At 47.2% G+C, this 14,067-nt stretch overlaps 2 protein-coding genes across 2 annotated transcripts in view; one reads left to right on the forward strand and one right to left on the reverse strand.

Moving 5' to 3' along the window:
- Nucleotides 1-14,067, forward strand: part of MCPH1 (microcephalin 1) — a 629,434-nt gene that overhangs the window by 323,117 nt on the left and 292,250 nt on the right. The gene's annotated exons all lie outside the window — the stretch shown is intronic.
- Nucleotides 1-14,067, reverse strand: part of ANGPT2 (angiopoietin 2) — a 248,444-nt gene that overhangs the window by 71,890 nt on the left and 162,487 nt on the right. Inside the window, exon 4 of the mRNA XM_030198945.1 lies at nucleotides 5,321-5,553. Within this exon, the coding sequence (XP_030054805.1) occupies nucleotides 5,321-5,553 (233 nt within the window). The remainder of the gene's footprint in view (nucleotides 1-5,320; nucleotides 5,554-14,067) is intronic.

Consider the following 14,067-nt stretch of genomic DNA (forward strand, 5'->3'; position numbering starts at 1 on the left):
TGCAAAGGACTCAAATACAAATCAACTTACGCATCTAATTTTTCCTACATAAGCACACAATTGTGGAACGCACTTCCAAAAACTATGTATGACCACCTACACTTCCGGAGAACACTAAACACTTATTTGTTCAAAAAGGCATACCCTACCAACCCAACATAAAAGCCTGACCGCTGCAACACAACAAAACCAAAATACAGTATGGACACAAATCCAAAATACAGTATGGACACAATAATAACAAAATACATCATGGTCACAACACAGTTGTTCCATGTACGACACCCCTATGTGGCTATGCCACATGACCCTTATCCTATCTCATGTGGCAATACCACATGAACCTTATCTTATTTCTACATCACTCTGTATTTGTTTACACTGGAGTCTACAAATCGCATCTCCGGCACTATGTAGCCACATTGAGCTTGCAAATAGGTGGGAAAATGTGGGATACAAATGTAACAAATAAATAAAAGAAGACGGGGGGATGTGTCCCATTCTAGACCTAATGGCCCTGAACAAATTTCTGGTCAAAGAGAATTTCAGGATGGTTTCACTGAGCACCTTTCTCCTCTTGATTCAGGAAAATGATTGGCTATGCTTTCTGGACTTGAAGGATGCTTACACTCACATCCTGATACTTCCAGCTCACAGGAAGTATCTCCGATTTTGGTTGGGAGCACAGTACTTCCAGTACTTCATATTTCTTTTTGGCCTCGCGTTGGCTCCCAGGGTATTTACTATGCACTATGCAGACTGGGAGTCCATTTGTTCCCTTATCTGGACGACTGGCTGGTGAACAGCACATCGACGGAATGTGCTTGGAATTCCATGCAGAGGACTATTTGGGTGCTCAAGCTACTGGCAGATGATGTCCAAGTGTCCCCAGAGCTCGCTCACTCCCTGTTGTGGTGGACAATTTGATCCAATTTGACTCTTGGACTTCATGCCACATTCCTCAGCCGCAAAAAGTGCTGATGGCGGATTCATCTCACATACGGTTGGGAGCTCATATAGATGAGCTCCACACTCAAGATGCTTGGTCTGTCCAGGAAGCTGATTTCCAGATCAGTCTCCTGGAGCTTCGGGCTATTTGGAAGGTTCTAAAAGCTTTCAAAGATTGGGTATCTCACAAAATTCTACTCATTCAAACAGTCAGGTAGCAACGTACTATACCAACAAACGGGGTACTGGATCACACCTTGTGTGTCAGGAGGCCACTCAGATGTGGTATTGGGCACTCCAACATGGTATTCTCCTTTGCACCACTTATCTGGCAGGCAAAAACAACAGCCTGGCCAACAGACTGAGCAGGGTCATGCAACCACACAAGTGGTCTCTCAACATGGGCATCACCAGGGAGATCTTCCGAGTGTGGGACACCCCCTTGGTATATCTCTTTGCCACTCACATCAATCACAAAGTCCCTCAATTCTGTTCCAGGCTCCAGGCCCACGACAGACTAGCATCGGATGCCTTCCTCCTTCATTGGGGGACAGGACTTCTGTATGTGTATCCTCCCATACCCCTCGTGGGAAAGACTTTGCTGAACCTCAAGCAAGACAGTGAGACCATGATTTTGATCACTCCTTACTGGCCTCAACAGATTTGGCTCCCTCTTCTTCTGGAGTTATCCTCCGAAGAACTGTGGAGATTGGAGTGTTTTCTGACCCTCATTGCGCAAAATGAGGGCTCTCTTCTACATCCCAACATCCAGTCTGGCCCTCACGACCTGGATGTTGAGAGCCTAAAATTTGTTTCCTTGTGTCTTCCAGAGGGTGTCTCCTGGGTCTTGCTGTATTCCAGGAAAGATTCCACTAAGAGGTGTTACTCTTTTAAGTGGAGGAGGCTTGCCATCTGGTGTGAGGGCAAGGCCCTAGGTCCTATTTTCTGCCCTACACAGACCCTGCTTGAATACCTTCTACACCTTTCTGAGTCTGGCCTTAAGACCAACTCAGTATGGGTTAATCTCAGTGTTATTAGTGCTTATCATCAACATGTACAAGGTAAGCCCATCTCTGGGCAGCCTCTAGTTGTTCACTTTATGAGAGGTTTGCTTTTGTCAAAGCCCCCTGTCAAACCTCTGCCAGTGTCATGGGACCTCAATGTCATTCTCACCCAGCTGATGAAAGCTCCTTTTGAGCCTTTGGATTTTTGCTATATGAAGTACTTGACCTGGAAGGTCAGATTGTTTTGTGACTATTACTTCAGCTCACAGGGTCAGTGAACAGGCCTTAGTGGCGGATGCATCGTATACAAAGTTTCATTACAACAGAGTTGTCCTCTGTACGCACCCTAACTTCCTGCCTTAGGTGGTGTTGGAGTTCCATCTGAACCAGTTGATTGTCTTGCCAACATTTTTCCCCTGCCTCATACCCATCCTAGCAAAAGTGCCTTGCACACCTTGGACTGCAAGTGAGCATTGGCCTTTTACTTGGAGTGGACTACGCCCCATAGACAGTCCACCCTACTACTACTACTACTATTTAGCATTTCTATAGCGCTACAAGGCATACGCAGCGCTGCACAAACATAGAAGAAAGACAGTCCCTGCTTAAAGAGCTTACAATCTAATAGACAAAAAATAAATAAAGTAAGCAAATCAAATCAATTAATGTGAACGGGAAGGAAGAGAGGAGGGTAGGTGGAGGCGAGTGGTTACAAGTGGTTACGAGTCAAAAGCAATGTTAAAGAGGTGGGCTTTCAGTCTAGATTTAAAGGTGGCCAAGGATGGGGCAAGACGTAGGGGCTCAGGAAGTTTATTCCAGGCGTAGAATGCAGCGAGACAGAAGGCGCGAAGTCTGGAGTTGGCAGTAGTGGAGAAGGGAACAGATAAGAAGGATTTATCCATGGAGCGGAGTGCACGGGAAGGGGTGTAGGGAAGGACGAGTGTGGAGAGATACTGGGGAGCAGCAGAGTGAGTACATTTATAGGTTAGTAGAAGAAGTTTGAACAGGATGCGAAAACGGATAGGGAGCCAGTGAAGGGTCTTGAGGAGAGGGGTAGTATGAGTAAAGCGACCCTGGCGGAAGATGAGACGGGCAGCAGAGTTTTGAACCGACTGGAGAGGGGAGAGGTGACTAAGTGGGACGCCAGCAAAAAGCAGATTGCAGTAGTCTAAACGAGAGGTGACAAGGGTGTGGATGAGGGTTTTGGTAGAGTGCTCGGAAAGAAAGGGGCGGATTCTACGAATGTTGTAAAGAAAGAAACAACAGGTCTTGGCAATCTGCTGGATATGAGCAGAGAAGGAGAGAGAAGAGTCAAAGATGACCCCAAGGTTTCGAGCTGAGGAGACAGGGAGAATGAGAGAGCCATCAACAGAAATAGAAAACGGGGGGAGCGGGGAGGTGGGTTTGGGGGGGAAAATGTTTCTTTTAATCCCAATGGCTATGGGTCGCCATCGGGAAATGCACAATCTCTAATTAGCTGGCAGATTGCATTTCTTTCACTTATGCCCAGGCTGGGCTGGCCCTAGAGGGTCATGTCACAGCTCATAATTCCAGAGCCATGGCTGTGTCAGTAGCCTACTTGTGGTCAGTCTCCATTGATGAAATTTGCAAGGCTGCAATGTGGTCTTCAGTCCACACGTTCACATCGCACTACTGCTTTGAGTAGGATACTCAACGCGACAGTGGGTTTGGACAGACATTGCTGCAGAATCTGTTTGGGGTCTCAAATCCAACTCCACCCTCCTAGGCCCGTTTTATTCTGTTGCAGGCTGCACTTTCAGTTTGTATATAGTTTCTGGTTAATCTGACCAGTGATTGTTATTTTCAATGAGCATGGTTGCTAGAGATTCCGCAGTTGTGAGAATTATATGGGCTGCTTGTCCTCGGAGAAAGTGAAGATACTTACCTGTGGCAGGTATTCTCTAAGGACAGCAGGCCTTATATTCTCATAAACCCTTGTGCCTCCCCTTCGAGTTGTCTCCTGTTTTTATTTCTTATATTTAGTATTGTACTTCAGTAACCGCACTCTCATGGCTGGCAAGAAGGAACTTGCACCTGCACATTGGAGCTTGGCTCATGCTCCACAAAGCTCTTTTAAGCTTGTCATAAAGCCTACTGTCATCGGAGAATACCTGCTACGTGTAAGTATCTTTGCTTTACCTCATTCTAACTCATGTGGTAATTTTTAAAAATGGCTGTGCAAATAAGGCAACATTAGCTCATGGCCATTAAATTCAAAAATGTAGAAAATAGGCCATTTTAAGACTGCATTCAAAATGGCTTTAGCATGTGGGAAAGACCCATGTAAGGGTGTGCTGAAGACGCTTTTTGCTGCAGCATAGTAAAAGGACCCTTTAATTTGCTGTTACAGTTGTATATACGAAATAAAATGATTGCCAAAAGAAGGGTTTAGTCTTATTCATGGACTACACTGATGGATTTGTGGGACATGGTAGTGTTTCATGGCATTTTCACCCTAGGTGGCTTTGTTTTCATTGTGTCGCAATTTGTGAAAAAGTTGTGCTATACCTAAAAGAACTCCTGAGGAAGACTTACTTGCCTAAACATGGCCCGTATAGGGTCCATCTCTACAGCACATGCATTGTAGGATTGAGATTGTGTATCTGCCAGTTTATGCATATGTACTATATTTTGAGACTGTGTACCTGCAAACACAGGTTCTGTTTCATATAGCATATGTACTACACGTTGTGTTTGTGTATCTATAGCAGATTAACTCATTTTGAGATTTTGTATTTGTAAATCTTTTATTTATTTTATCCTGGAACACACTTAGGGCCCTTTTTACTAAGGTATCCTAATGTTTTTAGCGCACACTAAAATTATTGCGTGCTAAATGCTAGAGACACCCATATATTTCTATGGGTGGCTCTAGTGTTAGTGTGATCATTTTTAGTGTGTACTAAAAACGCTAGCATGCCTTTAGCACAGATTAGTAAACAGGGCCTTTATTGTGGTCATTTCCACCCTTTTGGCTCATTCTAAATAAAATGATTGACCAAGGGCCCTGTTTACTAAGATGCGCTAGTGTTTTTAGCACACACCTAAAATTAGCATGTGCTAAACGCTAGAGACACCCATATATTCCTATGGGTGTTTTTAGCATTTAGCGCTCAGTAAAAGCGCTAGTGTGCCCTTAGTGCTGCTTAGTAAACAGGGCCCCAAATCTTAAATCCAAATTCTCAAGCAAATATTTCTTCATTTTGTAAATACCACCTATAAATAAATTCCAATAAATACTACTTTTAAATAAATTCACAGAAGTATCAGGAAGCTGCTCAGTAGAAAGATTCTGTTCCTCAAACATAAGCATTTTGTCTGTTGGAAGACGAAAGTGGCAGACTTACAGTTTGCAGGAGACACTATTGTGAGCAGGTTGTGAACAGTCTCCTTCAGATCATGTTGCTGTTTTTGCAGAGCAGAGTTGTTCACTGTTGCTGTTACTAATTGTTTCCTTAGCTCCTCAATGATAGAATTTTGTCTGGACACTAGCATTTGAAGTTTCTCTTTTTCGTCTTTCATCGACTGTAGCTGACCTGTGTGCTTATCTTCCATATTCAGGACTTTCTTTTCTAGAAAACTAAAAAGAGATGTTAGTGCTGCTTATGTTAAAAAAAAAAAATGTTTGGCTTCTTGGCAGAAAGTCTGCTTGTTTTCTTAAATCAGTAGCAAAATCTGTGTTATATATTGTTTTTTCTATGTCAGGTAAAATTAAATGTAATACTGTAATACAGTGGGTTGCCATGCTGAATTTATCATTTAGATTTGGTGTGTATTTATACAAGTTCAATACTTAAGAATATCATAAACTTTGGTACCAAGTAAAATAATTTGTTGTGGTCTCCTTGTGCTGATGCTTGTTATGGAAAGAGTATTCTACCATCAAAATGTACTGAATCAGATCAAATAAGCTTTACAGATGATCACTTGAACCAAAATACTGAATGGGTGTTATTGAATTTCATTTCTTTTCAGATGGCTGCTAAGGCTAAGCAATGAAAGTATTCTATTTCTGTAACTTTTTTCAATTTATGATATTCTCTAATTGGCACCACATAGTATTCTGATGTTTATGCTGCTAGATACCATGGGTAAGGTTCTAAAATGTCATACATTGTAAATTGTATTTCTTTTCTAAAGTGCATGATCTTTCAGAAGACAATTTGTTTTATTATGTATGTTTATTGGTCTCATAGGATGGTGTTGACCAGTATTATGGAGTATACATTTTTAAAATAAATAAATAATTGAGGTAAATTGATGTTCGAAATTCCCTTCTCTGCTTGGCTTAAAAGTATGCACCTGCTTCCACAGCATGTACGCTTTTAGCCAGCCTGAGAAGGAGGTAGTCCCAGAGCCAGGGAGACATTAAGTTAGGGAAACAATGCATGTAGATTTGGTGTTCAGATTTTATGCATGTTGATTTCTAGGAAGTTTTAGCTTGCACAAATTGCAGGTGCAAACTTCATGGACTCTTTGAGCCTGCAGACTTTGTAGGCAGTTTTCAAAGGAAAGTTTTGTCCATAGATTGCCTTTGACAATTAGCTTTTGTATGCATTGGCTTTGCAGCTCCACATGTTGTTTTAAAAAATTGATCCATTATACTTCCTGATGATTCAAGAGCTACTCAGATGAGAAGGAGGCAGTTTCTTCAGCTTAAATCTAAAATCTTAGCTCTTGGAACTACTTTCTTTTTGTGTTTTCAATGCAGGTGTTTAATTACCTACCAAAAAGTTAAATATGTTTATAATGACCCTTCTCAGCTGCAAGCCTTTCTGATGAACAAATGCTACCTTTTTTCAGTTTTGTTATCTTTTTGTTTTTTTTGGATTGGATAATTGGAGGAAAATAATACTTTATGGGCCCTGTTTACTCAGGTGTGCTAGCATTTTTAGTGTGTGCTAACAATTAGCAACCGTATAGACACCCATAGGAATATAATGGGCACCTACATGATTAGTGCCTGCTAATGCTTAGGGAGAGCTAAAAACGCTAGTGCGCCTCTAGCACAGCTTAGTAAAGAGGGCCCTATATTGTAAATGGGTCTCATCCTGCTTCCTTAGAAATACACGTCTCATCCTCTCATCCCAATACAGCAGGGATAACCCCACAAATATTGACACCCCAGATTACACCCTCCCTATCTCAGACAGCCTGAAAATCCTCGGCGTTATAATGAACCGTAACCTAACACTGGAGAGCCAAGTGAAATCCACTACAAAGAAAATGTTCCACTCAATGTGGAAACTCAAACGCGTAAAACAATTCTTCCCGAGGGAAATTTTCCGCAATGTGATACAATCAATGGTAATAAGCCACTTAGATTACTTCAATGGAATCTATGCAGGATGCAAAGAACAAACCTTAAAGAAACTTCAGACCGCTCAAAACACGGCAACTAGGCTTATATTTGGAAAAACGCATAATTAAACTCTGGAATTCGTTGCTGGAGAACGTGGTGAAGGCGATTAGCTTGGCAGAGTTTAAAAAGGGGTTAGACGGTTTCCTAAAGGACAAGTCCATAAACCACTACTAAATGGACTTGGGAAAAACCACAATTCCAGGAATAACATGTATAGAATATTTGTACGTTTGGGAAGCTCGCCAGGTGCCCTTGGCCTGGATTGGCCGCTGTCGTGGACAGGATGCTGGGCTCGATGGACCCTTGGTCGTTTCCCAGTGTGGCATTACTTATGTACTTATGAAAGTGCAAAACCCCTCCGCGAAAAATTACACTGGCTCCCAATCAAAGAACGCATTGCCTTCAAAATCTGCACCCTGGTTCACAAAATTATCTATGGCGAAGCCCCTGGATACATGACAGATTTCATCGACTTACCAACCAGAAACACATCCGAATTAACGCGAACATATCTAAATCTGCATTCTCCGAAGACAAGCAGGCTGCTTGTTCTCACTGATGGGTGACGTCCACGGCACCCCCTCCAATCGGAATCTTCACTAGCAAAGACGTTTGCTAGCCCTTGCGCGCCCATGCGCACCGCGCATGCACGGCCGTCTTCCCGCCCGAACCGGCTCGTGTTCATCAGTCTTCTTTTCTCCGCGCTCGGGACGGTCGTGTTTTGCCGCTGTTTCGTGCCCCTCAGAAGACCTCGCGTGTCTTTCGTGTTTCTTTAAAAAAAAAAAAAAGAGAGAAAACCTTTTTTCCCGTATTTCTAGTTTTTTTCCCAGCTTAAGTTTCATTTCGCTTTCGGCAGCGGCCTTGTTGGTCGCCCACACGGGTTTTTCTCACTTTTTTTCTCGGTGCCTATTGTCATCATCGCGAATTTTGATTTCGCCGGCACGATTTTTCCGCCCATGACATCGAAGCCTTCCAGCGGCTTCAAGAAGTGCACCCAGTGCGCCCGGGTAATCTCGCTCACTGATAGGCACGCCTCGTGTCTTCAGTGTCTGGGGGCTGGGCACCACCCGCAGGCCTGTAGTCTTTGTGCTCTTTTGCAAAAGAGGACTCGAGTAGCGAGATTAGCCCAGTGGAACGTTCTGTTCTCCGGCGCTTCGACGCAGCAGCATCTCGAGATTCGTCGGGTGCATCGGCGTCGGCAGCACCGAAGTCTTTGGAGATCGCATCGACGTCGACTGCATCGAGGCATCTTCCTCCTGCATCGTCGGTACTGAGACTTCGGAAGAGGGCGTCGGTGGTACCGGGACCCCCTCTGGTGCTGATGTCGTCGGACGGTGGTGCTTCGCCTGGAGTGCAGGTGAGGGCTGTCCATTCCCTTGCTGGTGGAGGTGAGCCTTCGGGTAGGTCTCCTCCTGCCCTGAGCACTCCTGCGGTACAGCCCCCCCGGGATCGACCATCTTCGGCCCAGGCCCCGAGGAAGCGATGTCTGGATTCAACGTCCTCCTCATCGGTACCGGGGAGCTCCGGTGACATGCTTCGCTCGAAGAAGTCGAAGAAGCATCGTCACCGGTCACCTTCCTGACTTGGTACCGGGAGCTCTGGGTCGCCGAGGGAGTCGGCACCCAGCAGGCATCGGTACCGGGAGGACCGCTCACCCTCCATCCAGGAGGTGTCGGTGCACTCTACCCCGGACAGCCCGGTACCGCCTCCATGCCCGGAACAGATTCTGACCTCGACGCCTGCACCGGCTTCTCAGTCTTTCTCCACAGCCGCTCTGCACAAGAGTCTCCGGGCCGTTCTTCCTGGCATTCTGGAAGATCTGTTGCGCCCTTCTCCGGTACCGGGGGTGCTTGCGCCACCGGTGCCGTCGAGTGAGGCGACAGCTGGCCCTTTGCCCGGGGTGAGGTCCCAGGTACCGGTGCCGCTTGCGGTACCGGTTTCGGCTGCCTCCCAGGTGGACTCCCCGACTACGTCGGGGGAGGGAGCTTTGCCGCTGCCGGCCAGGGAGTCCACCTCTCGACACTCCCATCGTGGCCGTGGTTCCACGGAGTCGAGACGGACACGGCTTCAGACACAGGTCCGTGAACTTGTGTCTGATACCGATGATGAGGCCTCGTAGGAGGCAGAGGAGGACATCAGATATTTCTCTGACGAGGAGTCTGATGGCCTTCCTTCTGACCCCACTCCCTCCCCTGAAAGACAGCTTTCTCCTCCCGAGAGTCTGTCTTTCGCGGCCTTTGTCCGGGAGATGTCTACGGCCATCCCCTTCCCGGTGGTTGTGGAGGATGAGCCAAGGGCTGAGATGTTTGAGCTCTTGGACTATCCTTCTCCACCTAAGGAAGCGTCCACAGTACCTATGCATCATGTCCTGAAAAAGACATTGCTGGTGAACTGGACCAAGCCACTAACTAATCCCCCACATTCCCAAAAAGATAGAATCCCAATATTGGATCCATGGGGACCCAGAGCTGATGCGCACTCAGTTGCCTCACGACTTTGGGGTGGTGGATCTGGCCCTGAAGAAGGCTAAGAGTTCTAGGGAGCATGCTTCGGCGCCCCCGGGCAAAGACCCCAGAACCTTAGACTCCTTTGGGAGCAAGGCCTACCATTCTTCCATGTTCGTGGCCAAGATTCAATCTTACCAGCTCTACACGAGCATCCATATGCGGAACAATGTGCGTAAGCTGGCGGACTTGGTGGACCAGCTCCCTTCTGAGCAAGCCAAGCCATTTCAGGAGGTGGCAGCTGAAGGCATGTAGAAAATTCCTGGCCAGAGGGGTATTTGATACCTTTGATGTTGCGTCCAGGGCCGCTGCTCAAGGTGTGGTGATGCGCAGACTCTCATGGCTGCGTGCCTCCGACCTGGAAAATAGGATCCAGCAGCGGATTGCGGACTTCCCTTGCCGTGCGGATAACATTTTTGGGGAAAAAGTCGAACAGGTGGTAGAACAGCTCCACCAGCGGGATAACGCTTTCGACAAATTCTCCCGCCGGCAGTCTTCAGCATCTACCTCATCAGGTAGACGTTTTTATGGGGGAAGGAGGACTGTTCCCTACTCTTCTGGTAAGCGTAGGTACAATCCTCCCTCTCGACAGCCTGCGGCCCAGGCTAAGCCCCAGTGCTCTCGCTCTCATCAGCAGCGTGCGCCTCAGCAAGGCCCCTCAGCTCCCCAGCAAAAGCAGGGGGCGAGCTTTTGACTGGCTCCAGCAGAGCATAGCCGATATCAAAGTGTCCGTGCCGGACGATCTACCGGTCGGGGGGAGGTTGAAAGTTTTTTCGCCAAAGGTGGCCTCTTATAACCTCCGACCAGTGGGTTCTCCAAATAGTCCGTCAAGGATACGCCCTCAATTTGGCCTCCATGCCTCCAAATTGCCCACCGGGAGCTCAGTCTTTCAGCTTCCAGCACAAACAGGTACTTGCAGAGGAACTCTCCGCCCTTCTCAGCGCCAATGCGGTCGAGCCCGTGCCACCGGGGCAAGAAGGGCCGGGATTCTATTCCAGGTACTTCCTTGTGGAAAAGAAAACAGGGGGGATGCGTCCCATCCTAGACCTAAGGGCCCTGAACAAATTTCTGGTCAAGGAAAAGTTCAGGATGCTTTCCCTGGGCACCCTTCTTCCCATGATTCAGGAACAAGATTGGCTATGCTCTCTGGACTTAAAGGATGCTTACATGCATATTCCGATACTGCCAGCTCACAGACAGTATCTCCGATTCCGTCTGGGAACACGTCACTTCCAGTACTGTGTGCTACCCTTTGGGCTCGCCTCTGCACCCAGGGTGTTCACGAAGTGCCTGACTGTGGTAGCAGCAGCGCTTCGCAGGCTTGGAGTGCACGTGTTCCCTTATCTCGACGATTGGCTGGTGAAGAACACATCCGAGGCAGGAGCTCTACAGTCCATGCAGATGACTATTCGCCTCCTAGAGCTACTGGGGTTTGTGATAAATTATCCAAAGTCCCACCTTCTCCCAGTACAGAGACTCGAATTCATAGGAGCTCTGCTGGATTCTCGGACGGCTCGTGCCTATCTTCCGGAGACAAGAGCCAACAATCTGTTGTCCCTCGTCTCCCGGGTGCGAGCGTCCCAGCAGATCACAGCTCGGCAGATGTTGAGATTGCTTGGCCACATGGCCTACACAGTTCATGTGACTCCCATGGCTCGTCTACGCATGCGATCTGCTCAATGGACCCTAGCTTCCCAGTGGGTTCAGGCTGCTGGGGATCTAGAGGACGTAATCCACCTGTCCACGAATTTTCTCGAATCCCTGCACTGCTGGACGATTTGGTCCAATTTGACTCTGGGACGCCCTTTCCAAATTCCTCAGCCGCAAAAAGTGCTGACTACGGATGTGTCTCTCCTGGGGTGGGGAGCTCATGTCGATGGGCTTCACACCCAGGGAAGCTGGTCCCTCCAGGAACAAGGTCTACAGATCAATCTCCTGGAGTTACGAGCGGTCTGGAACTCTCTGAAGGCTTTCAAAGATCGGCTGTCCCACCAAATTATCCAAATTCAGACAGACAACGAGGTTGCCATGTACTACATCAACAAGCAGGGGGACAACGGATCTCGCCCCCTGTGTCAGGAGGCCGTCAGCATGTGGCTGTGGGCTCGCCGTTACGGCATGTTTCTCCAAGCCACATATCTGGCAGGCGTAAACAACAGTCTGGCCGACAGGTTGAGCAGGATTATGCAACCTCACGAGTGGTCGCTCAATTCCAGAATAGTGCGCCGGATCTTCTAAGTGTGGGGCACCCCCTTGGTAGATCTCTTCGCATCTCGAGTCAAACACAAGGTCCCTCAGTTCTGTTCCAGACTTCAGGACCACGGTCGACTGGCATCGGATGCCTTCCTCCTGCATTGGGGGGAAGGCCTGCTGTATGCTTATCCTCCCTTACCTCTGGTGGGGAAGACTTTGCTGAAACTCAAGCAAGACCGAGGCACCATGATTCTGATTGCTCCTTTTTGGCCGCGTCAGATCTGGTTCCCTCCTCTTCTGGAGTTGTCCTCCGAAGAACCGTGGAGATTGGAGTGTTTTCCGACCCTCATCAACCAGAACGAAGGGGCGCTTCTGCATCCCAACCTCCGGTCTCTGGCTCTCACGGCCTGGATGTTGAGAGCGTAGACTTTGCCTCTTTGGGTCTGTCGGAGGGTGTCTCCCGTGTCTTGCTTGCTTCCAGGAAAGATTCCACTAAGAGGAGTTACTTCTTTTTAAGGAGGAGGTTTGCCGTCTGATGTGACAGCAAGGCCCTAGATCCTCGCTCTTGTCCTACACAGACCCTGCTTGAATACCTTCTGCACTTGTCTGAGTCTGGTCTCAAGACCAACTCTGTAAGGGTTCACCTTAGCGCAATCAGTGCATACCATTACCGTGTGGAAGGTAAGCCGATCTCGGGACAGCCTTTAGTTGTTCGCTTTATGAGAGCTTTGCTTTTGTCAAAGCCCCCCATCAAACCTCCTACACATAGGCGGTCGGTGGCCCAACTGTTTGGGGAGGCTAAAGGGGGCGGGGCTAGGGGTGGAGCCAGGGGTGGAGCTTAAATCCATAATTGTCTGATAACACACAGAAAAAATAAATAAATAAAAAGTCACAATTAATACCTTTTATTAAATATAGATATTAGATATGTATCATATGTCAAAGAATAAAGTGGTTGCTCAAAGCATATACTAACCACAATCGCTCAACTGCAAAACACTATGCACAATTTTGTGCAAAAACACACTCAGAACTTTATTGTACCATAAATATTACACTGGGCAGAACCTAATACACCAATATACCACCCATACGGAAAATGCAGACCATCAACAATATGAAACAAGGGATCATAATATAACAATTCTCATGTAGAGCCACAAAACACCCTAATTCATGTTTAATGTGGGATAAAATGCCATAAATAAGTAAATAAATATAAAGTGGAGGAGTGGCCTAGTGGTTAGGGTGGTGGACTTTGGTCCTGGGGAACTGAGGAACTCAGTTCGATTCCCAGCACAGGCAGCTCCTTGTGACTCTGGACAAGTCACTTAACCCTCCATTGCCCCATGTAAGCCGCATTGAGCCTGCCATGAGTGGGAAAGTGCGGGGTACAAATGTAATAAAAAAAATAAATAAATAAACTTTTAATGTTGAGCACCTGATTCTCAAAGTGGACATATTCCAAACACTATAATGAAAATAAAATGATTTTTTTCTACCTTTGTTGTCTGGTGACTGTTTTTCTGATCATGCTGGCCCAGTATCCGATTCTGCTGCTATCTGTCCTCTTAACTCCGTTTCCAGGGCTTCCTTTCCATTTATTTCTTTCTTCTTCATTTCTGGTCCTCAGCTTCTGCCTATTTTCTTCATCCATGTGCAGTTTTTCTCCTCTCTTTCTTTTCCCTCATCTCATCTCCTTCCTCACTCTTCCCTCCCCTCCATCCATGTCCAGCATTTTTTCTCTCTCCCTTTCTCTCCCCCTGCCCTGCAAGCACCCATACACAGCAACCCTCCTCTCCCCTGCCCTCCATACACCCATGTCCAGTAGTGATCCTCCTCTCCCCTGCCCTGCATGCACCCATACCCAGTGACCCTCCTTCCCCTACCCTCCATCCACCCATGTCCAGCAGTGATCCTCCTCTCCCCTGCCCTGCATGCACCCATTATACCCAGTGACCCTTCTCTCCCCTCCTTCCACAAATGCCCAGCGACTCCCTTCTCTCCCCTGCCACCCCCTCCCGAGTTGTTCGGC

Source organism: Microcaecilia unicolor, chromosome 3 (genome assembly GCF_901765095.1).
Source record: "Microcaecilia unicolor chromosome 3, aMicUni1.1, whole genome shotgun sequence".
In the NCBI taxonomy this organism is placed as follows: Eukaryota; Metazoa; Chordata; class Amphibia; order Gymnophiona; family Siphonopidae; genus Microcaecilia; species Microcaecilia unicolor.